General features: G+C 40.0%; 3 protein-coding genes across 6 annotated transcripts in view; 2 read left to right on the plus strand and 1 right to left on the minus strand.

Annotated features, from left to right (window-relative positions):
* LOC138184231 (glutathione S-transferase 1-1-like) overlaps positions 1 to 24727 on the plus strand; it is a 152589-nt gene that overhangs the window by 69942 nt on the left and 57920 nt on the right. The window lies entirely within an intron of this gene.
* Positions 1 to 24727, plus strand: part of GstD1 (glutathione S-transferase D1) — a 110800-nt gene that overhangs the window by 15205 nt on the left and 70868 nt on the right. The gene's annotated exons all lie outside the window — the stretch shown is intronic.
* The window catches only part of LOC138184228 (cyclic GMP-AMP phosphodiesterase SMPDL3A), a 49818-nt gene continuing 36904 nt past the window's right edge, over positions 11814 to 24727 (minus strand). For all 4 annotated transcript variants that reach the window (XM_069121997.1, XM_069121995.1, XM_069121994.1 and 1 more), the window contains exons 7-10: positions 16578 to 16758; positions 14864 to 14973; positions 14169 to 14344; positions 11814 to 13145 (exon numbers count right to left, since the gene is read on the minus strand). In XM_069121997.1, coding sequence (XP_068978098.1) covers positions 12893 to 13145; positions 14169 to 14344; positions 14864 to 14973; positions 16578 to 16758 — 720 coding nt within the window. In that variant the 3' untranslated portion in view covers positions 11814 to 12892. The remainder of the gene's footprint in view (positions 13146 to 14168; positions 14345 to 14863; positions 14974 to 16577; positions 16759 to 24727) is intronic.

Consider the following 24727-nt stretch of genomic DNA (forward strand, 5'->3'; position numbering starts at 1 on the left):
ATAATCAACGTGAACGCGTATTCTTAAGGGGCAGTGTATCATTTCCTCCCATGTCTATCGTTGAAAACTACCACGCAAAATGTAAAAGATCAATATCAACAACGCAATTGTCGTTAACACGAAGCTATTACAAAGTTCTGCCGGTTAGCGGAACGTAATTCACGCGTCACCGCGTCCAGCTAGGTTCTTCAATAATTTCGTGGGCCTTCACGCATTCGGTCGGTCGGCGAGGTCGACGCGAAACCCGTCGCTTAATATTTATCGCTGCTAACGCAATTACGTCGCGTTCCATTTAGCATCGAGCCAATCTAATTTCCACTCGAAATAGTTCATTACAGCCTGTCGCATTGAGCACTTTAAACCCTTGATCTGTCTCTAGGTGAATCGGTGCGTCAGGAATAAGGGAGCGGCTTTGTCAACGTAATAACTAATGTAATCAAACCGTAGCGATTCTGCGCAAAGATTATATCGGTAATCGTAGTTGGATCAAACCAGCCAACGCGAGATCAACGGCATTTTGTCCCAATGAAATAATAAAACGATCTCTATCTGCAGATTACGTTGAGGATTTCGGGATTTCAGACTGTTTACTCCGATACGATTTACGATAAAGTATGATATCTATCGATATTGGTATGCTAGTTTATAACGAGCGAATGGATCTTTTTAATCTGTTTGTGTATAAGTATCAATGGCCAAAAATCGACAAATTCTGTTACTTTTATTTACAGATCACGTTAAAAATCGTGATTCGAGTGAGAACTAAGTGATTTCTGATGCAAAGCCAAACTAAAATTTTAGTAATCACAATTTAGTATAACAATATCTAACTAAATAATAATACGCAGTAGCAAATATACGAAATAGATTTAACGTGGGAGATGTTGTCAGAAAAATCTGCCATTTGCAAACTCAAAAATTATATTAAAAATCATATTATCGTATTTTTCGTCTCAATGCAATACTATTTTCACATTTTATCATCCGGGGAAATAGAAATTCTGAACATCGCTAAAATGACAATATAACGGTATTCTGAATGGAGAATGCTTTCATATCGATGATTAAAGGCTGCCAATTAAAACACGTCAATTAAAACGGAAACTATAGCGTTGGCAGACAAAGCTAGATCGCATCCTGCATGTATCTTTTGTAATGGGAGGATAAATTTACGGAGATCATGTTTTTTCTAATATCACCTTGCTCAATCAGCGCGTCGTTATTTGTTTTGAACAATTATTCAGGGAAAACTTGCTTTGAAAATTTCTTTTATCTTTTGATTATTACAAAATACATTTAGGATACGACGAGAATACGCAAAGAAATTGATTTAAAAGGGATATGGTTACATGGTGACAAATACCTTGATTGGATAATGGAGCCTACCGTTGAAAACTTGAAAAGGTATAGAAAAACCTTTTATCGAACGAAACTGAAAAAGTTAGCGAACAAGACAGGAGAATAAAAGAGAACGGGACAAGTGGTAACTGTGATAAAATTGATCTAATGGAGTGGCTCTACATCAGCGGAAACAATAATACAGACGACCATGCTGTGCGCATTTTACACGAAATGAAACAGCAAACGAATAGTAGTTCGATGGTTTATGCCACTAGAAGAATTTAGGTCTACCTCGTTACTTACTAACATTGAAAAATTTAGGTAATTCAGCAGCTGAAGAGACATAGAAGCCATAAAAACTGTAGACAAACTTTCAATTTTCTTGGTTACTATTGAGAAAAATGAACTTCTATAATGCTACTTCGATGTACTTGTTGTGTTATTGGTCCATTGTTCGGTCCATAAGATGGAATTTGTTGATTATTTGACCATTACGCCTCTTCTTCTATCGCACGATACTAAATATTTGTGTGATACGTGATAGTTCCTGTTGATAGATTTGAAAACTCCTCAGACATCGGCATATGTGGTTGAATTAAAAAAATTAATAGATACAATTTCAAACGTGTTGTTAATAATAGACAAAAGTGTCTATTCTTTAAAATGACAATATTTAATATTTCAAGAACAAATTCAATTTTAGCCGGGCAAATGAAACCATTATAACTTGAGCTAAACCGTAATAAAATATCGGGAAACAGAGGAAAACGGAAGGTGGCGCGCAAAAAAAGAGAGAATACCATTAATAAACAACGAATCGAGGAAAACCCATAACGGGAGAAATCGTTCCGGTGGCTCGCGTGCAACTGCTGATAAAGGAGTTTCGCAGGAGAACGAAGCGCGAAGGAAGGCCGCGAATTAATCGCTGGATCGTGTGTCGACTTCCAGCGGAGGATATTCGTTTCGCGGGCAACAAGGTAAACCAGAGAACCGGCTAAAATATCCGGTGCAATATTTAGATTACAAGCCTGATCCGGCAGGGAACTTTTCATTCGGCTGACATAACGCATTAACCAGAGCGAATCAACGCTGAAAATTAGTCTCTGTCTACTTGACGAAAGACCACGAGTTTCTGTTTCATTTTAAAGTTCGTGCGATTGCCTTTTGATTTGTTGCGAGTTCGCTGATTAACGTTTATCGATGCCTCCATATAACATAAATTTTCGACGTGAAAAGCTACGTTCTCACGATTTTTATTCGCTGTTTATGCTCCAATAGGGGCGAGGCGCTGTGAAATCTTGATGCAAAATCTGTTACTATCCGTGAGTTTATGATATATATTTATCGAATGCTAGTTCTATTAATTTTCTACTAATGGACCTATGTTTCAAATACCTATACTGATATCGTTAGAAATGGACGTTATAGAAAATTTGTCTTTTCGTAGAATCTCTGTTCTTCGTATAATAATAGTATCTTTTAATAGAAAAGACCATCTGGTATTACCAGATATCCTGTTCGAGTGAAAGAATATTCGAATAGCGCAACGTTATAATATTAAAGTATATATGTATGTGGATAATGGACAACGAATTTTGGATGCCGGATGCTCTATTTTATTTCTATCCAAGGAAATCGGCTGGTGGCACCTTCGTCACGAGTAAAATAAGAAACGATGCCGTGACAGGTTCAACTGACGAAGCAACGACCTTCTTTCGTTGGACAACCCGCCGTCTGGGCCGCTTTCACGGACTAATTTAAAACGCGGCAGGAAAATGGTTTCTTACTACCGTGGCGGCTCATTCGAGCACGACCGTGTTTCAATTAGAAGAATAGTTCTGGCAAACGCTGTGTCCCGTGATCGTAACTGACATGGCTGTTATTAAATGGTAAGGTGAATTTGTATTCGCTGATTTTTGCATTTTACCGTGATGTGACAAGGTAACGTGATAGTTAAGATGGTAACGTAGAGTGGTACGATCATGTAAACTAAATTTTTACTGGAAGAAACAAATTTTATACTAAATGTTCCTTTCTTATTTATTTATAACGTCGAATAAACATTGGGAAAATGCTTGTGGTAGCAAGGACGTTGAAGAAAATAATACGAATAGCGGAAAAGATTAATTTGCAGAGTAATATTAACTATTTGGTGGAATGTGACAGGAATAGTAAGGTTTGATCGCAAACACATCGCTTTGAAGAGTTAAGCATCCCGAGCAGGTTAGTCGACTTCGACATGCACAAACGCCCTTCTATACAGCTCTATGCGTACGTACATACATACATATGTACATACGTATATACGTACACGCATGTTTGCACGGGTATGTAATACACGTGTCACCGTGGTACGTCATACGTGCTACTTTATCAAACGGTATACAGGCGGTCGATAGACCGTACGAGCGTTAACGCGATAACCCGATAACCCGATGCTCTCCTTCGCTCTAGGATCAAGTGGTGTCCCAAGATCAGCCGACATTTCGTTCTGATTAGACAGCAAGGGTATTTATGCAAATTTACGTTATTTCTTTCATTATTATTATTTGTTTCATCCACTAAATATTTATAGACCTCCGATATTTATGTAATGGAAAAATACACGCGCAATCTTTGGAACGTGACAACGAATGAAAATTTCAGGTAACTAAAAAAAAAGCTGGATGCTGGATTTTTCCCCGGTTTTACCCAAATGCTCGATAGCTGGGTATTATAAAACGCATCTGTCGCCTGAATTTGCTGACCTTCTGGCCTTTAAAATGGCCTTCGTCTTAACACTGATTAAGCATTTTTTACTTCCCTCGGTGAATACTTGAGCTACCAGGCCCTATGTCTTTTTTATCGTAGCCTGTATAAAGAAATGGAATATGTACAGTGGTTAAAAAAATTCCTATTTCCCAATGAAGCGTTTTTGTTACAAAATCTATACATTTCATATTCATATTATTAAACTTTTGCAATCATTCGAAAGTATAATGCTAGGTGACACGAAATGTAGTTGACTACTACCGACTGATTAGTATATAAATCCTATAATAAATACAATGATGTACAAGCAGCTACCGTGGGTCGAAAAAGAAGACGAAATAGGTAAACGACACGATTTTTTCCTATTATATAATTGTTACCATTCTTTCGTCTAGTATATTTATGGACGCAACGTATGACATCCGACTTATAAGTACTGCATGCAATTTGTGTACATATATCACCTATATCAATCTACAGAACAGTATAAGTCTCTACACATAAAGATTTATACCTTCTACACCTGTACTTTTCACATGATCTATGCTAGACTGTGTAAATAATTATACGACCGGCATATTGTATTGCTAGCGCCGTCTATTTTCTTCCTCGAAGAATCATGATATGGAGAGATCGAACATGAGAAACTCGTGTGATTTGAATTTTCGATTTTATACGATATTCTTCATTAAGTTGGTTAATTGAACGAACGACTAGAATGGATTATTAGCGAATTCGTTGATATTATTGTCTTCGTTGACACCCGAGTATTAGAATTTCCCTGGTAATTAATTTATCTAATTGCAAACTTTCTTTATAGGGAAAGAGAAAGTGCAAGAAATATACATAATTCTTAGTAAAAGTTGTCGAGAAATTTCGCATGCATGCATAGCGAATTCGACGAAAATTTGTTCCATAATGTCGGTGTATTCATCGCTCTGTTCATTACCGTCTTTTCATACTTTCTACGAGTTAGTTGGCGCAAAAAAGTTTAATTTTACCAGCAAGACCCTTGTTTTCACAGCTGGAATGAATGTGAAACGGAATCGCAGTGATCTTGTATTAGCAGAGAAAATATTAAATTCGTAACAAGTTTGGCGAAATAAAGATTCCAGAATAACTGTTGTACGAGAAATCTTGTCAAGATATAAAGAATTAACAAATATTTCTGTATATTCTTTTCTTATGATAATACAATTTTCTACATATATGTCGAAACAATTGTAGGATGTACATGCGTTGATTTTTAAGTAAGATGAACATAGAATTATTAGAATGAATCTTACGTCTTCTTTTAAATACACAACAATCCAAATATCGAAATTTGCATTTCATGGTATACATACATATATGTAAAGGTCCATGGTATTTTAATTAAGCTTTTGTTCAAAATTGCTATTTTAAACACGCGTAGAACGGAACTAATTGATGCAGTTAGTTAATGTTAATTAAAAGTAATTCGTGTTTAGAAAACATGCTTTCAAGTATTTCAACATTGGCCATCATTTATTTGTAACATACATGGATCTGTCGCAGGTTAATTAGATTTGTTCGGATGTTGCAGGTTAATTTGATAACGTTTAATTTCGCTGACCGCGCTTCGTGAATGTCTATTTTTATTTTGCAATACAAAACAGTTTTACTCCAGTACCCCCTCGACAATGTGCAAAATTACTTTGAGTTTATTGCACATTGCAGGAAATCTATTTCATATTAAATTATACTCTTGTTTTACTGCAAATTGGACTCATTGCTTTTATTACATCCTTCGTTCGTAAAATATACGTTTCACCGCTATTTTTAGACAAATATACAAATAACTTGTATTCTTTTCTACTACGTATGTACGTAGTATGGTCATATTTTTCATCGCGACATTATCTTGCAGCGAATTCAGTCAAAACAATAGAGAAACTAATATTAATCAGAAATTATTGCATGTATTTTAAACTGCGCGTACACAATAACATCTTTAATCGAGGTATGCAGAAGTTCCAGTTCTTTCAGATATCTGCCTTGCCACGTGTGTTAGCACTGTGCCGAGCGGCGGCACTTTTAATATCGACAAGTCGCCGACGAAGGGATATAGGAGGCACACGCTTTCCGTGACAAAGAAATGGCAGCCTGTAAAAAGTTCGTCCAACAAAGCGCGAAATGACATCAAGTATCTGTGTTCCACGTCGCTTTGACCATCCTACGTTGCTAGTGTATGCTTCAATGACGCGTGTCGAGCGTATAGTCGGCTGAGCTTTACATTGCCGTTAGCCTCTGTAACATACATTCTCGTATGCGCGTGCGTACATATCACAACGTGAAAGCCATTTGTCTGTACATCTATCAAACGTGCGTGTACACCCTCGAGTTTACGTATGTTACGCGTTTCAAGATCTGGTTAGGTTGGTGTCATCTATGAGTAACATAAAACCTGTACCGATGCAAATATTATTTAGATTATCTAAGAAAAGGTTTTTGATATTCCAGATATATAAGAAAATGGATTTACGTATTATCAATCGAAAATATGCTTGAACGATAGTTAGCTTGAAAAATCGTGAAATAGCGTCATACTTTAAAAGTGTCTTGATGAATTTCTTACAGATCAGGTACTAACGAACAACATCTTTTTGTTCAGTTATCCGAAACGTCTAAAAAATTTCGGTATTCGTTAAAAGAACGTATATTTTTACTTTATAATGCCCTTTTTATTTTGATCGTAAGAGGAATTATTGAAATAAATCACATCGCTAAGCTGAAAGGCGAAACATTCTTGTAGAATATGATTCAGTTAAAGGTATCCGAAGGAGATATAGAATTTCTAGATTCTTCAAAATAAATATATATTCCTTTCTATGAATTCATATAATTCGCGTACTACATATATCACAATATGGAAACAACTTGTCAGTATAGTTGAAAATGCGTACAGACTCGCTCGTGAGCACATACGGATGGCCAACTTTAGAATACAATTGCGTTCGCATGGCTAAAGCGGATTTGTATAAGCTCTCCAATATTTTACCATGTACATACCACGTTGGTTGGCGTTAGACAGGAAAAGTCATTGGGTGTTCCAGTTGACACGTTAAAACGCGTCTACGTGTTATACAGTATAGTGCATAAATTAAATATTTCCAAATATTTCAAACTTCTGAATAAGGACGCAAAGAAAATTAATTACACGAACTAAATAAGTATAATAGGTAATGAATTGTAGAAAGAAATACAGCGAGATATAGCAAGAAATATGCCCTTTTATCGCAACCGTAGTGCCGTAATAGTAGCAATGAAATATAATAATAATAACGTAATTGAGATATAACGGAAAAATACGATATGGACGTTATCGATCTTCCAACGAAACGTCGTTTCGTCAGATTCTAAATACATTTCATTTTCGTAGTATCAAATTTTTATCGTCGTACGAAATTTAATACTGTATACTTGATCCTAATTAATTCGTACGTAATACTAGTACGCTTAACGTAAATGCTATAAATGGTGTACAAGTATTTTTTGTAGTCGCTGTACCTTTCCCCGTTTCTCCTTCATTTTGCAACGCCTATTTATACAGGCTAAGGCTGACGACAACCTTGCAACCCTTATCCAGCGTATTCGTATTATGCAGGCACCTACTCGCGAATTGAACACGACAGCATTTTCCTTTACAGTGATGGCGTAAAAAACGAGGTTCACGCCGGACGTATTTGCAACGTAATTGTTAGAATGTGCTCCAGAGTCGTGCTTTTGTGCGTTGGATTGATCGATGACGCCAATGACTTTCCTGGTTGCTCGCGTTTCGCGCTGCATTATGTCGCACTAAGTTATGAGGAACGCGTGGCGTCGTACAGCTCGGGCCTTTGGTGTGTGACGGGGCTTCATCGTCAGATGCGCACGTACATTGGTGCATGCACGTTCTCGTTTACGCGGATATTGTCACGCACTCGTGCGGGAACACGTATTCAATTGTCGGGGCAACATTGTTCTGTATACACGCTGTGTAATGAAAAACATTCGTGTAAAACGCACGCTGTCGTCGCCAATAACTTGAACGTAGCCCTCGTTATTTCGCAACACAATGTTTGATAAGAAAGAAAGCACAGAAAAAGTGGAAAAAAAGAGGGAAAAGAAGGGGCCGGTTCTTTCTTCCATTGTAGACTATTAGGGAGACGATCGCGTGACAAACGCGAGACACTTTATATCGAACGGAATACCGCCTATTATCGTTGATCCTCGTTTGAATTGCAAGGAGAACCGGTGAAAAGTCGAATGCGAACGGACGTCTAAAGAGAGTTCGCGTTCATGCGAACCCAGAATTAGGCCACTGTTTAAAACCTCCGTTTGCAAGGAAATCATGCCTTCTTATTTCGTGCTTGTTCAGTAAACGAGAGAATTTCATTTCTTTTGGGATTTGATGTTTGCGATGTTACCTGAACGAGAATGCCTAATTATATGTATATATTATCTAAAAATTCAAGATGTTAGAAATAATCGTCTCGCTGATTGGTATCCTATTCGTACGTACCTTGATTACTAATGTTTATGCATAATACGTATACGAAAGGAACTGCACGTAACGGCAAACGTTCGCAGGGTAAAAAATTATTCTCATTACAAGCACCAGCGATTTATACCCGTATATCGTATAAACGAACTCCATTTACTCGAATATGTCGTTCATGCGACGTACCTTCGCTTTCCTGTCGTTTCGGTCAATTTCGTACGAGTCACGAGAGTTGGCGAAGGTCGATAGCGATTCGTAAATTTTCATGTCGCGCAATAACAAACGGAGCATCGAAAAATATTAAAACGACGACGACAGAGTGAAATCACGGAAAAGAGTTTACGTCGATAGGAATTTTATTGCCGTGCCATACAGGCCTCGTATCAGTGTCTCCAGAGAAGTTCTATAAGCTCGAGTCGCGCGTTCGTGAAATCACCTTGCGACAGGCGTAGAAGCAACGACAGCCACAATATCGTTTGCTATAATGCACGTGGAATATAGGAAGCACGGTGAAAAACGAGTTTAGATAAGATGTAATAGATAACGAAAATCTCGTCGATTCGCTCATCGTTCGGCAGTTTGCTCGTATTTATTACTGATCATTGATCTCTGCTACTTCAAGCTCCAACATCTTACGTTACAATATGTAAAATATATTGCGTCTATTCTCTTTGTTAGTTATTCCTTAGTATATAAAATTTAATGTAAACAAAATAATGGTTTACTATTTAGTTTCTCCTGGTGCACTGAACGAAGAAAATTCATCCGTTACAGTACCGCTAGCACTAGTTTTACGATCTGTTCCATACCAATCGATACCGTCAGACTATCGTGAAGTTACACGTGATTATATTGCCTACCTCGATACTACCTATAATTAGAAACGATTCTGTTCATTTAGTACGTACTTTTTAAATACATATCTTCATTTAGTACATACTTCCTTCCCATAACGCGCCATTGTGTCCAAGCTTTTTACGTTACAGTAACGTCAATAAAGTGGGGGAAAGTGCATAAGCTGCAGAACTTAGCCCGAACAACGTTGGACTAACTACTATCTCGCTCCATTTCCTCTTCTTTCATTCCACATTTACTGTACCCTATTGTTTACCTTAAAGACAAAAGCTGGAAAGCTGTTTAAAACGTGTCTGGAAGTAGACAAAACATGCAGTAGACTCTATAAAAAAAAAAAGAAAAAAAATAGGAAGGGATGTCGTTCGCAACTAGCAACGACCGACCAGCTGATTCTGGATAGGCTGTAGCGAACAAAAACCTTAATTTAAGACCCCTTTTGCTCATCCACTCCGGCGCTTGTTAGACGGTCGGAGAATATTAATTTACCTGGTGGGTACAGGACCATTCCAAACGAGTGCCCGCGAAGCAACAGTCCGAGAATCTTCGTCCTTGCCGGTTTGATACGGTTTCGCGACGGGAAACCCTGGGTCTCGTTACGTCGCGTCGGTGCAATTCTCGACATTTTCCTCTGAATGTCCGTTTCGTGTTAATGAACGACTTATCTTCATATTTGCTGTCACCACGTGCACGAACCGGAGCTCGTTTACGGAAGTTGGCTAGCTACTCACCAACTATAGTAACTGCGGAATTAATTGAGATCTCGCTATCCTATCTTGTTATCCCAGTAAATTGTGAATTTCTACTAACCCCGCGCATTGGTGTAGTTTATTTAAGAACGTGCCTCGAAGCATGCGGAAATAAAGGTAAAGAAAACGAAGAAACGACAAAGAAAATTATGCGTTCGCCTGGAACACTGTGAACAGCAAGCAAACGCACATTCAGTCGCGGAATAAAAAGATGATAAAGAAACTAGTAACTATTAATTGCATGAATCTGCTCGTTCGTGCTGGTTCTGGATTTTCATTAAATTACATTGTCCAACGTTGTTTCCCTTTTGATCGCATGTCGAGATTGCACGCTCGCGCTCACAGTTCACCAGGCTGATACCATTATTGTTTATTACTACTCGTAACGCTGTATTCGAAAACTCTGTCGACGGCCAAACCAACACTAGTGGAAATTAACTGGCCTCGAATATGCAAAGATCGTAAATTCGTCCTCCTTGAAACTCCTTGAAAAATCGTTCCGGGTTCGTTGATAAGGGTGATATAGCGGTGTTTTGTCTCTAAATTTCTAACTGATCTAAATTATTCTGGAAATAGCGTTTTTCAACTTGTTTCGCTAATGGTTTCTTGTAACGTAGCAAATTATCGTGTTATTCTTTTCCTTTCCTTGGTGGATATGTTAGTTTGCTGCAATTTTCATAACTTTATCGATATATCGACAGCTAATTAGACTGAACGTTTATTTTAATATTCAGCAAAACTGCTGGTGAGATCGATATTTCAGCTTGCTTGGTAGAATGCGTTGTGGCAGTAATATTTCCTCTTGAACAACCTATTCTTCGATACACACAATTTTTAGAAAACGTAAATATTGAAAATAAAGATAAATATGTGATGGGTATTACGAAGCAACGAGAAACTACGAATAAATGTAAAAGCTGTTGAATATGTAGAGAATATTGACGATGTGGAACTTAACATTTTTATGATATTAAAACAAATGATTTTAGGAATGTAATTAATTCTGCGCCGAATGAAATAGATACGAAGAAAAATGGCTTTCCTGAAAAATATCATGACGTTTAATGATTCGTAAAACGCAATACGGCAGAGATAAGAAAGTTCGTTAATAAGAAAGTCAGAAAACAAGGATCGATACTTCCAGATTGGTCCTTCGTTTTTTCCGGGCTATCAGATCGCATTACATTCTCGTAGAAAATGAACAATAGCAAATCATCTGAAGATGGCAGCAGCTCGAAGACGGAGTCAGCTAGTCGTTATTTTTATCGTTATTTATAGTACAATAATAACTGGATCTGACTTTTAGGATATTTTTTCTGTTGATATCCATTGTGGTTGGAAAAACTGTATCGAAATGTAGCCAGCATCCGAATAAAAATAAAAGTTACAACAAATGGAATTGCTACGGTTTTGTTATATGCAGACATATATAGTACATCACTAGAGTGCATATAGCATATTTCACGTAAGTAATCTTCTTCTTACGTAAGTAATAATCTTCTCATTGTTTCACGTATAAAAGTATTTATTCTCTTAAAGTCATTGCAGTGTAACAATAAGAACGTCGGATCATCGTCGTAACGGAAAAGGATTAACGGGATCATGTTTGGATTAAAATAACTCATAACTAGTAGTTACAAATCCATGACTCGTTTATTAAGAAATACTGTATTGTTCCGACAATCGCGAAATGGTGGTACGATACGATAATGGTTCTCGGAGCTAAGAACGCTTCGACGCAGTCGTCCCGGGGTCACCGACGTCCCTCCCGCTGACGGTGGATTCGAGTCGTGCGACATCACCGAATAACGAACGATTTCACGAGATCGATCGTGCGTTTCATGCATCGCGTAAATTCGTCGTTCTCCATTACGTGGATCGTTCTTGGTGTTCCGCGGCTGATTTTAGGCGCGCGCCGCGCCCTAATAAATACGATTCTCTCGTGTTAAAACAACGCACACAAACGTTTAAGAGAAGCAAGTACAACATCAAGGTTTCGTCGATTTCTTTCATTTGCTTTCGTTCGAACCATGTTTATATTTCAGGGTTACCCTGTCGATCATCTCCCTCTCTCGTCTCGCGGTTACATCAGGTCGAGCCACTCGCCACTACCGAGCAAATGCCAATCATGCCATGAAATTTCGTAGACCGAGTAATTAAACGATCGTTCAAACTGCGAAGAAGCAGTGGTTCGAGGCGATTATCATCCCGTCGTTCGGCATACATAGAAAATACTGTGTTTGGATGGGAACGCTCGCTTCGAGCCTACGAACGAATCCCCGCGGAACGCGCGACGTGATATCGCTGTGGCGTTGAGAAGTCCCATTTTCCCGTGACGTCCAAACCCCTTCGCGTGATACGACAGAGAGAAGACGTGGACAAAGAGACAGACATCGAGGCAGACACAGAGACAAAGTGAATCGCTCGCTGCGGTACATACCGACGCTCCCTTCCCTTCTCTATCCGGCTGCTCCCCTCGTGAGCAAACATCGCGACAACGGAACGAGACATCGTCAACTGCGGTGGCAGTGTGAGATTGGCTCGAAGATTTTCTGCCGCTTAAACAAGATCCGAGTTCGATCGGTCGCGCGCGGTGATCGCCGACGTAAGTGTCATCGGCGCATCAGGAAGAGCAGGGAGCTGAGCTTTTGGTCGCTTGTAACGCAGTCGTCTTTCGCCAGGCCGTTGGGATTCCAACCTACCGATTCCTCAGTAGCTGCGCACAAACCAACAGGACGAGCAGATGCAGCGAGAAGTAGAGTCGCGGCGTGGATGGACCGGTGGAAGCGAGTGCGTACGCATACGAGGAGTAGCATTGCCTGTAGTTTTCTGGGTTCAGCCGGGTGACCGTGCAGTAATGATGGAGAGCGCAAGCTCCGTTCAGCGGTCCTCCGCAGCCCCAAATCTGCTCCACTTCCCGCGGCAACGAGACCGTGTTGGCCGCGTAGTATCTATGGGAATATAAGCGGCCGCGTGCGCGGAAAGATAATCAGCCGTGGAGCTGGCTAAGCTCTGCGAGACGCAAGCCACCGTATCGGGACAGTCATTAGCATCGTAATGACGCGATTGCGTTGAAAAGGGTAGACAGTTATCAGCGTCAAGCGGCTCGAGGAATTATCGTGCCGGATAATTGCTCGAGAAATATGGAAATTATTAATGCAGCTACGGGTTCGGCGCGTATACGTGGCGACTAGCTCGTGCAATCGCCGCATCGGATCGCGTAAATGTTACCGCGCAGTGTCGAGCACATTGCCACATTGATCCCCGGGTACAGGTGCTGCGTGGTCGCGCAACTTTGTCACGAACCACCTACGTCAGTCATCCGTTAACAGCACCTCCCCGGTGGGAGAGTTTTCAAGGTCTTTCGCGCGATATCGCCCATTTCACGCGATTACGATAGCGGGGATGAGCACGAGACGCCTTGAAAGCGAAATTAAAGCGAATTTAAATTACGAAGTTTCTCGTGAAATTGAATGTTGTTGCAAACTTTCAAAGAATCTGACGAGCTTCGTTAAACTGCGAATTGCATCGTTTTAAATGTGAAAATCGTTGCTTTCGATCGTAGTCGATGTTCCGTTTTAATGATAGGTGGTGATATATAAAATACTTGGAATATAAAACTAAAAGTAGGCAAAAAAAGAAAGAACGATATAAACGTGTCTGCTATTTTTGAATCGCGCCAACGTTGCTCTATATTTTTACGAGGTATAGTTCAAACTCAAAGTCCAGAGTTTAATTACGAATCGCGTACCATGCAGCAGCAGAGGAACGCGAAAAAACCGAGAAATGCCAAAGTGGAAATACATCAAAGTAACGTTCCACATTTTCGTACGAAATACTCGTGCCCGAAGGAATAAAGGGAATGAAAGGGCGGTTGTAATCCGGATGATCAATGATCCCTGTCCACGATACGATCGCGGTCACGTATTCCGCTAGACAGATGGAAAAATTTGTCGGTCGAACCGTTTACGTACCTGACGAAAGCATAATCATTGAATTGCGTGAATCGGTCAGCCAGGTCGTGAAGAGTGATCGCTGTAATTTCCTGAAGTTCATAGTACTCGAGCAGAGAGTACTCGGCCAACCAGTTTGCCGTCCCGGCTGAATTCGCGTCCGGCAGATTAAGATAGTACTGCGTATAATCCAGCACCTGAATACGACGGAACAGAAGAGAAGATGGGTCGACGAATTCTATACAGGCTGTTAGAAAAGAAAAAGGCAAAAGACAAAGAGATACTTAAAGGCCTTATGGTACTTACTCGCTCGGAAAAGTAAAACAACGTCTAAGCATATTTTTATCGTTTATATAATCGAAGTACGTGCGATAGAAGTAGAAAAGTTTACTCTGATAGCATTTTTCGTTCGCGTTGGCGAGGGTTCGGTCGATCAGCATCGACTAAAATTTTGTTCCTATAAACGGTGTTCTACTTTATGTTGATGTACCATCCATAAACGTGAGCTTTGTATAGAAATGGGCAGAAGTTTTGAGAAAATTGGCTTTATAGTCTCTGTTGATCAGACATCTTTCACTTTACTCACCATAAGCTCTTTAAGTATCGGCCCCTTTTTCCAAACATCTTGTACGCTCTTTCGATCGAAAAATCGCGTAAATAGAAATCGTTCGGTCAGAGACTACGAACGTCACGTAACGTAGAACATTTTTACCTACCTGACCAGTGGCAGTTTCGAATTTGTACAATCTTAAACCTGGATTGTTTGGCCCTCCGGGCGTGCTCGGTGATATACTGGGTGCCATCATTATCCATGATACCGGCAGACCTAGCGGCACAAACGTCGTTACGGTAAAATCAATTATTCTTTGAATTCTTTCCGCGTGTCGCGATGTGTATACATATTTGTGGCGGAACGAGTAGGACGTTAACGTAAGTGAACGTAAAAGAGATAGGAACGTTTTAAAAGCGCGCGAAACTCGCTGGCGTGACCGATAAAGCGGACTGTAAAACGGCTGAAAAGTATCCTGGCTATCGAACGACACACGCGGGGAATTTATTGATTATCGTTCGCGGCCTCGGTCGTTTCGATGAAGGAACGCTCTGAAAAATATGAGTAGAACGTGACCGAATGGACCTATACAGCGTCGTAAAATTGAACCACCCTGCGTTTACAGTCACTTCACCGGCAAAAATGCACCGGCGTTTATTCGATCGTGAAAATTATTTTCGAAAATCTAAGGTATTTTAAATTCACCAGGAAAAAACGTTAATATTATTATTATTATTTATAATCGTACACGTTTACACGTTTCGTGGATATTCCAGAAATCGGTAAACTACGGTGAGAATAATATAAATCAAGCAAAAGATACAACGCGATAATCAACGTAATCGTAAATTAATCGCGAAAATGTAAGCAAATTAATACGCTTCAAAAGTCGATATGCTTCGGCAACGCGTCAAGAAGTTTTACGTTATTTTCAGAAATCGAAGCAAAAATTCCGAGATATCGAAATCGGTAGTACAGTACGAATGTGAAAGAACTTTTGCGTACAATTATATATATAAATAGTGGGAAGATTAACGAAGAACGTTTTGCTTTAACGTATATACGATCGTTAATCTCAGGATAACAAAATAAATTGCTCGTTTAAGCTTTCGTTGGATTACGGGCGATCGACATCTACATTATCAGTATATCAGGCAAACTACATAGGAATAATTACCTGCTCGAAGCTTAATGCATTTTATAGATTTTACTGTCAAGCCGCATCCGTGACGGAGTTTGTAATAAAGCACCGACGGCACGCGTTTTTCATCATTCCTTTATGGTTGAACTGGGACGCGTTCAAACTTAGCCAATACGTGTTGGATCGTTAGGAAAGTCAAACCGCTATTGAATCGCCAACAAAGACGCGCTTCAGCCCGCAAACGACAAAAGCGAAATACGATAAAGCCAAAGTCAGCGTGACAAAAGGGAACGAAAGGATCAAAATCACGAATACAGCATCAACGGTATTCACGAGCGTAGCGTTTTGCGAACGGCGTGGCGAAACAATCGCGATAAAGACGCGGTAAAAGAACGAACGTCGATTTTACTTCCATTTCGATGCATTGAACGTTAAATGTTTTCACGCGCGAAGAAAAAAAAGAAGAAAATCCGAGTTGTTAAGTTCGAAGCACGAAGAAGAAAGATAGGCCGGAACAGAAATGTAGCGTGAAGCAAATGTAAGATACGACTGCGCGCACGAAACTCAGAAAGAAAGAGGAACAGCCACTTGGTGAACCGCATATCGTAAAAGGTTGAACAGGGTTTTGGGTGCGATACGATGCCTGCGCATCGATCCGACCACCTCCGTCGATTCACCGCGTTCAACCGCCACGCTTGCTGGTATTGCCAACAAGAAGGGACAAGACGTATACACGTACCGGTATCGCTGTAGACCACGCGAAAAGTGTCCGAGTGCCAGTGACCGAAGAACTGACCGCGAATGATGTCCGAGTACAACCGGATCAGCTGGAGATATTTGGTATTGTGACGTTCGCTCAACATCGCCGCACCGCTCTCACGATCGTCCACCCCTGGTGGTGTGTGACCTACGATGTATACCTAAAAACATTATACAAAATATCGGTTTAATTCGGTTGTTCGAACGAATCTGATTTTTCGTTTGTCGATCGATCGTTCTCATCGATGTTGTGTCCTTTCCTATCGTTAGACAAATTCCAAAATTTGAGGAAATTACAAAAGAATCATTGTCAACGCGCGTCATTTGAATTTTATGCCCAAGCTGTTTTAAAAACACCAAACTGTTTAGTAATTAACGAAAAAAAAAATTTCTTCTTGGATGAAACTAAAGTTACGAAGACGTAAAACGTTCGATGTCCACAGCAGGATTAACGCTATGAGACGAGATTTTTGACGGAATACGAAAAATGTGTCGCGTTAGAGCGTACCCCGTCAAAATTAATAGAATAGAAGGCGATTTCGCCGTCGCCTGCGGCTAGAGGGCTAAACGTAATGTACAGACTTAATTCGCAAGTTTTCCCTGTGGGGATTGTCACGTGACTGCATCTCGATTAAGTAGGCGCGTTGAGCAGCAAGAAGCGTTTCGTGGAATCACTCTCGCAGTAACTGCTCGTAATGAGCAACTCTCTCGTTAGCGTTAGTAAACTGAATTCCGTAAGCATTATCCACGTGGCGGAATCAACGCAAGATACGAATCGTGGGCGTGAGTTACCGTGAAATACCTAATCGAGCACGTTCGCCAAGTTAAACGCAGTCTACGCTGATACTGTACCGCAGCTTCTATGTTTAAAGCTTATAAACTGGCTGTTTCCGCTCGATTCCACGCAATGCGAGCGAAATAAAGTATAATAGCGAGAGGGTAAGTAGATGGAAAGTATACTACGTGTGATACTTTCAAGTTTCATATTACTTGTTATTAATGCCAAGGAGACATTCGTATATAAATTTGTATATTAGGAGAAAAGGTATCTTTTTGTCTTACAACTTTCTTTCTCGTACATTATTTTGAATTAATATTCATTGCATTCTAGTATTTTCGTCGGAACCAAAACGGATCATTTTCGCGAATATATCATTGTATATCTCTACTTGAGCATTGATATAATTCAAATAAAAGCTATTTGCGGAGAATGGAATCGACCAGTCATAAATGTACCACTTTTAAATCCGGCTGCCTCGGCTTTTCGCCTTAATTGGTATGTAAAATGCGATGCAAATGAACGATGCGACATCGTTGAGATTTCGCTTCGGTAACGCCGTGCTATTCGGCAGGTTTATATTTCTAATAACGCGATGCACACAATCATGCGAGAATGGGATCGCACGCTTTATTTTTTACAAATTTTTTTACTTGTTTTCTATGCTTGCCAATGAAAACCATCGTTGTCAGTTAAATTACGCCGACGATGCCAGAATATCCTTTTATGGCACAAATACATCGTGAATTTTCGATAATTCATTGAATTTCGATGATTCGACCAATTATAAATGAACTCGTGCGGAACATTCCGCTGTTTCTCTTGCGGCGTCTAGCTAATTTTCTTGTGCTAGGACAAATACACGCGCTAATTCATACGCGGTGCAAAATTTCCATATCAAGAAACGAAGTCAGAAGCGATAATCTCACGAAGCAAGAATGCGAGAAACGAAGGGCCGGAAAATAGAGAGCGAAAGACGGAAGAAGTAGTCGGACGACGCGTAAAAACCAAACGAAAAGAACCGGTAGGACAAACAAAGGCGACGAGAGATCGGGTTAGAGTAACGACAAGAACTGGTAAAATTGTAACGGTGAAACCGACGGTATGAGTTAAGGAATAAAAACCGTCTGTGCAAAATGATGAAAATAACGACGGTTAAGAGGTGAAGGTGAAGAGGCAACAAAGGAGAGAGAACGTTCTCGTGCAAAAAAATGACGTCACTGGCCAACGGATGATACGTAGCAGAGAAAAAGCAGCAAGGAATCAAAGAATACAAGAAAAGGGAAAGGTACGCAGAGACCGTGAAAAATAGAAGAAAACGTTCGCTAGCGGAAGAACAGAAGCCAGTGTCACTCGGAAGAAAGAAAAGAGAGAAGGTAGGATGGCGCAGCATCGTCGGGTGGATAAAGAAAAGCTCGTTAAGCTGATAAGAGAAAAAAAGCGGGGGAAAAAGTCCTTTTCCATTCGCACGGAGATTCCTTCTGAACGAATTGCACCGCTGGGAAAAAGTAGATTTCTTTAAACGGTGAATACCGTCGATCGGGCACCGGGGAACGAAACTTTGCCCGCCGAAAGAGATAAGTGTTACGCGGTTCGGTAGGCACGAACGACCCACTCTTCCCAGACATTACGAGCCCGTATATTCTGCTTCCTTCGTATCGCGAAACACCTCCCTGCTTGTCGATTGATTACTTCTCGTATAGTCTCGTTACGCGCTGCACACGCCCTCGATATTACATAAATCCTGAGAAACCCACGGCTGTCTTCCCAGTTAGCCAACCATCCACCGTTCTGAATTTTCGCGGAGACTGCCAGTTTGTCGCGTCAGTGACTCGTGATTTCCGGCATATCTCTCCGCTTTCCCGCCGTGCTCCGATATTTAATATTCGCCGTTTCAATTTCCAGAATATTTCTCCTGGTCCGAGAGAGAATCTTCACGTGCTTTATTGTGCCAAGCTATGCAAATTATTAGTCTCGATACAGTATCGTTAGAAATTTCGACGTTATTCGTTCCGCACTAAATATTTTCTTCAATTTCTGTTTAAATGCTTCTTCGTTGCTTTCACCTACATCGAACAAGCATTTCCATTATCTGTAATATACTGCAACACGAGATTGAGATTCTAGGCATAGCAGAAAATTCATATCGAGATATTAACAATATCAAATTCGTGTTCATGAATTTTGGATACTTGATCAGTTTACTCGGTTTAATTAAGCAAAAGCGGTTATATAAACATAACTCGTTTAAAGCTTTATTCAAAAGTTATGAGAAAAATACGCAATACAGAGAGAAGGGTACTTTTGTCTGGAATATCGCCTTCGATTTTACGCCATTGGACTTTTATGTGCGTATAACTTCGAAAAAGAAAGACACGTCGAACAGATATTATTGCGTGCGATACGTGTAATACGAACTGATACAAAGAATTTACTGGTTCATCGAGATGAAACAAAATCAAAGTGAGTTTAATAGATAGCTGTTATACAAATATTACGTATATTATTAAAATATTATACATATTATATTGTACGATGAATAATATAATAATATAATAATGGTATATACGTTTCGTTGTACAACCTTCGAACTGCAGAATCTTTCATATTTTTTAATAAAGCATATACGTTTCTGCGCTTTGTTCGATAAGTAAGCTACATATAAACAGCGACTATTGCGTTTCTTGCAAACACCAAGAACATACTTACAAAGCGAGGAACGCGTACAGTTTCATAAAAAAATTCCATGCAACTCGTAAGCAGCACGGAGAAATTTGAACGCGAGCGAAATGCGAAGCGAATACGTCTAAACATCCATCGCGGGTCACAATACGTCGTTTCTTGCCTTTCGATCAATCCGTAGGGAAGAAACCGTGTAGCGACTACATCGGTACACGGTACTCGTACAGCTTCTCTTTGAAAAAGGACTGTCGTCTCTGTTCGAATACATTCGTGCACGGCCCTGTTCGTACACGTCAGATTGATGGGTACACGGCTTGTATATTAAAAGAAGCCCGAAAAAAATCTGATTTGCAACGTGAAATTGAACTATTTCGCGCGCGATACAGAGAATCGGTACACGTGTATATTACGTGTGGCTTCTCTGACATTCAACAGAGGCAAAAGGGAGCTGGCCTGTCGCTTCGCACGAATTCGTGTATCGACAAAATCGCTCGCTTTTTTTTTCCATTTCTTGTTTTTTCGTTTCTCGTTCACGATGTATCGGGAAATTAATCCGTTGCGAATGTCGGCTGTTCTTATTCCCGGACGTGTCACACGGAAGCAGTGCGGCACGGCAGGCAATGAATTTCACTTCAGAAAAGAACTGCACGGTTCCGGGAGAACTTAACGCCAACTTCCGAGTCTTATCGTTGGCTGACAGAGTTTCCGAACTTCTTGGTGAATTTCGAATAGGCGGCGAAACTTTCCGTTCTTTCGTACAATTGATGAACGCGTTCTTTTGTTTCAAAATCGTCTTATACTTTGGACACTTTATTTACAAAACTGGATTGATCGTATACCGAAGTTTAGGAGCAATTTAAGAAATAAATTTTTACCCATGTTCCCAAGTTGGTCGTAGCTGTGAGCTACTTTTTGTATTTACATACAACGCTTGTAACGCTTTCATATCATACGAAATGTCGTTAGAAAAACGTGTAAAAAAACTGAACTTGCAGCAAGATGGATCTTGATAGCGTAATGATCAATGCCAGTGACAGAAGAAAAGCGAGGCTGAGTGCCTACCTTTGTATGGTCTGCGCACGTAGAGTTGCGTCACAATCCAAATGGGACGTAGTATGCTTTCAAAGAATCTGCATATGATGGTAAGCAAGATTTTACGTAGTCGCGTTTCGTATACGTTCGTTGCATTCGCTTGCACACGAACGACACGCTTGGAAACGAAAGAGTGCTCGACATTTTACAAATACGCATGGTGTTCAAGTGTTACACTTTCAGGAAGAAGCTGTTTTATCTTTGCCAGACTGCATTTCTGTTACGGGTTATCACGTAGACCAGCTTCGTGCGATACTCGAATTTCTCTGCTCAGCTTTCATTCTGGCTTAGTGATTATGACGCAACATTTGTTCCATTTATCCGAAAATAATTTATCCACGAAGAAAATTCGGTATTTTCTTGTTAGAAGTAAATATGGAGTGCCTACAGATGACTATCGTTTTGAACAATCGCCAAAGTATCGCCAACGGTATGAAAAAGATGTAAATGCGTTTTGTCTTTCTGTTTTATTCACAGAGTACGACAATGTGATAAAATATTCCTGTCGAATGCAAAGACTTATTTTCTTTTATTTACACCTGCTCGAAGAAAACCGTTTTTCACGTTGAGCTAAAATATTTTTTAACGGATAGCAACAAACAGAATAAATCCTATATACAAGACATTTTTTTTTTTTTTTTTGTATATAGAAAATACGAAAACGGTAGCTCTCGTGTTATAACAACAATTTAACGGTCCGTCGCCTCTAGAGGAACGAAAAACAATCTTATCCAATTTTGTTTTGTCCATTGCATTCGATATGTCCATCGAGTGTGCACCAACGAACGAATACAAAAAGTATTGGTACTCCGAGGTTGAATTTAATTTCTCGCGGCTGGCAATAAACGTTGCCGCGCTATCTGGCAGAAAAACAGGCTCACATATAAATTTTTTCCCTAGTGTGCCGGTGAATCTCGGTCGAACGTTGATTTCCAGCTGAAAAGTGCATCGTCGATAGGCACAAAAATCACCGTGCTATTCACGGTTCGGTCGTCGATAAATCGGATAGGGTAACAATGGTGTCGTTGATTGGTCAGTTTCATCCGCTGACGTGTCTAAACGGCTCGTAATTTGTAATCGTATTATCGGTCATCGATCGATCTTCGACATGAGCTTGCGACGATCGTTCTTGCCAATCTGCCGTACGAACGTTTCATATGATCCCCTTACGAACGTGCTGCACAGGATAAAGAGAGTGAGAGAGAGAGAAAGAACAAAGACTGGCAGCTATAGAATAGGGGAACGAGCGTTGAAAAGGAGATGGAGGAAGGATTATATCTGGCTAGGGCAAATCAGATTTCTATCTTCCGTTCAGTCGACTACACACGGTCCAGCAGGATTTTTCAGAAAACTGCACGTAGAATCTCTGGAGATATGGCGCTTGAGTGATACTTTACAAGAGGTTGAGGAAGATTTACGATGGCCACGGCATTGGCTACGCATCCTAAATTAGTAAACCAACACGTAGCTGATTTTAGTTTTAAATTATTATTGCTAATCCAGGATCGTTTATTTTCCGCGGTTTCCTCATACGCTAACGAGATCGATAAAGCATTAAGTGGTTCCAGCCTGATAACTCGTTTGCGCTTGATATCGGCTCGCAGACTTGTTCGAGCTTTTATCGAAGTTCTATCGCAGTTAGTTCGTTTTACTGGAAATATCAGTAACGCATTTTTGCACCCTTAAATTTTCTATAAATGAAAAATTCAATCGTGTTCTTATCAGTACGTTGCGTTTTCCCGTCTGTCTAAAATTCCATGCTTTAACTATTTTGCATCTTTCGTGACTACGGATCACGGTAGGAAAATTTTTTATAAAAATCTATAGAATACCCTATGTACTTGAACGTGATCGAGAGATCAATAGGATCGGCACGCAACAATTTAGGTATACGAGTATATAGATCCTGGTTCCGTGTATGGAATTCAAAGTCCTACCATAATTTATCACCGCTGGTAACATTCAGCCAGCTTGAAGGATTCTCCTCGTTCTAAACGGCCGGAGGCTCGTAATCGATAACCGATATCTGGAGGCAGCGCGTCATCCGACACCGATATCGCGGCAATTGTAGCGCGTATCCGGCGAGATCGTAATGCAAAGAGCCCACCGGCCGAATGGTAATTGGCCGTGGAATAAATTCGCGGTCGATCTCATTCCGGCCACCAAACTCATAAAGTTCTCTTCCTCGTCGTTCTTCTAGCCGAAAGGGAACATAGGGGTGGGGCAAAGCTGGAATTCTTTTCATCGCGGCCGATATGAAATAGACGTTTGTTCCGGATAAAGATCGAACTCGCGGCAGGGGGCGATGGAAACTCGTTTATTGGGCCGAAGAGTAAATTTTCGGGGAAAGAGTTCGGGCTTGATCGACGAGACACATTGCCCGGCCATCTTTCTCCTGCGGAATTCGCTCCACCCTATCGCAGATTCCCATGAAACGATGAAATCACGTGCTTTTGTTCGAAGTATGTTTCTTTGAACGTTAATCGAGAGAAAAATAGAAGAGCAGCTTTTACTGGTGCAATTCTTTAGAAATGGTATTATGCTGGCATCAGATTGAATTTTCATTAATTAGATCGATAAGTGATATTTTCGTATTTCTTTGGTTTCCGAGCATAAAAGTAGTATGTACAGATTTTGGGCAAAATCAAAATGCGGTGATTGTCAACTTGCAATTTATGCTTGATCTTAAATATTTGAGGTATCGGGTGTCACGATTCTTTCATATTTTTCCTCGCGTTTGACAGTTTTCGGTTAAACCGCATACACTTTATATTTAGAAGTAAATCTTCTCCGATACGATATATTTACACGTTGATCGTTATAATTCGTATTTTTCTATTTATTTTCAGTTATATTTTAATTCTGTATGAAACATTTCATCACATTTAAATATGGTTGATACGTAATATCCCATTTGCCTGTTAAAATATACATCTGGAAATAAATGAATTTTATGCGAAAGAAATTTTCCTGCTTTTGGATTTAATAATCCTACTTGTCTTCGTAATATTTTCTGGCTGAATGTCTTTTAGGAATAGCCGCATCGAACGAAAAAGGTAGGGGAACACAAAAAGATAAAATCAATGAAGAATCGGTGATTTATGATGGTTGGTCAGAATTAGAGTTCTATATTAGTGAGATCCATAGTTAAAAATAAAGAATTAAGAGTAAGAGCCATCTTGGAGTTAAATTATATCTTTATTATCAAATATAGTAACTAGTGTCTCATTCGAGGTTCACGTATTAAACGGCCTATATTTAACCCAGGCTTCCTACAATACGAGGGAGATTTTGCTGCTTGGTATATGGACAATATTTTTACCTATCGTACGACAGTCAATAAGAAAGGAAATTTATATCTTCATATCTGATACTTTTAGAGGAAACAATTTGTAATGTGCACTGTAAGTCTTCCAGTTTTGGTGTGTGTGTGTGTGTGAAAGTCGTTTCTAAAGACGCGAAACACCGCGAATTGCGGCTATAACCGACTTTTTGCTAAAGATAAATCGATTCGTGATATCTCTGCGCGCTAGTACGATTACGAGGGTCTTAAACCTGATTCGTTTACAAAGTTCGAC

The sequence above is a fragment of the Bombus flavifrons genome, chromosome 10, assembly GCF_040668555.2.
Source record: "Bombus flavifrons isolate JBK064 chromosome 10, iyBomFlav1_principal, whole genome shotgun sequence".
Taxonomy (NCBI): Eukaryota; Metazoa; Arthropoda; class Insecta; order Hymenoptera; family Apidae; genus Bombus; species Bombus flavifrons.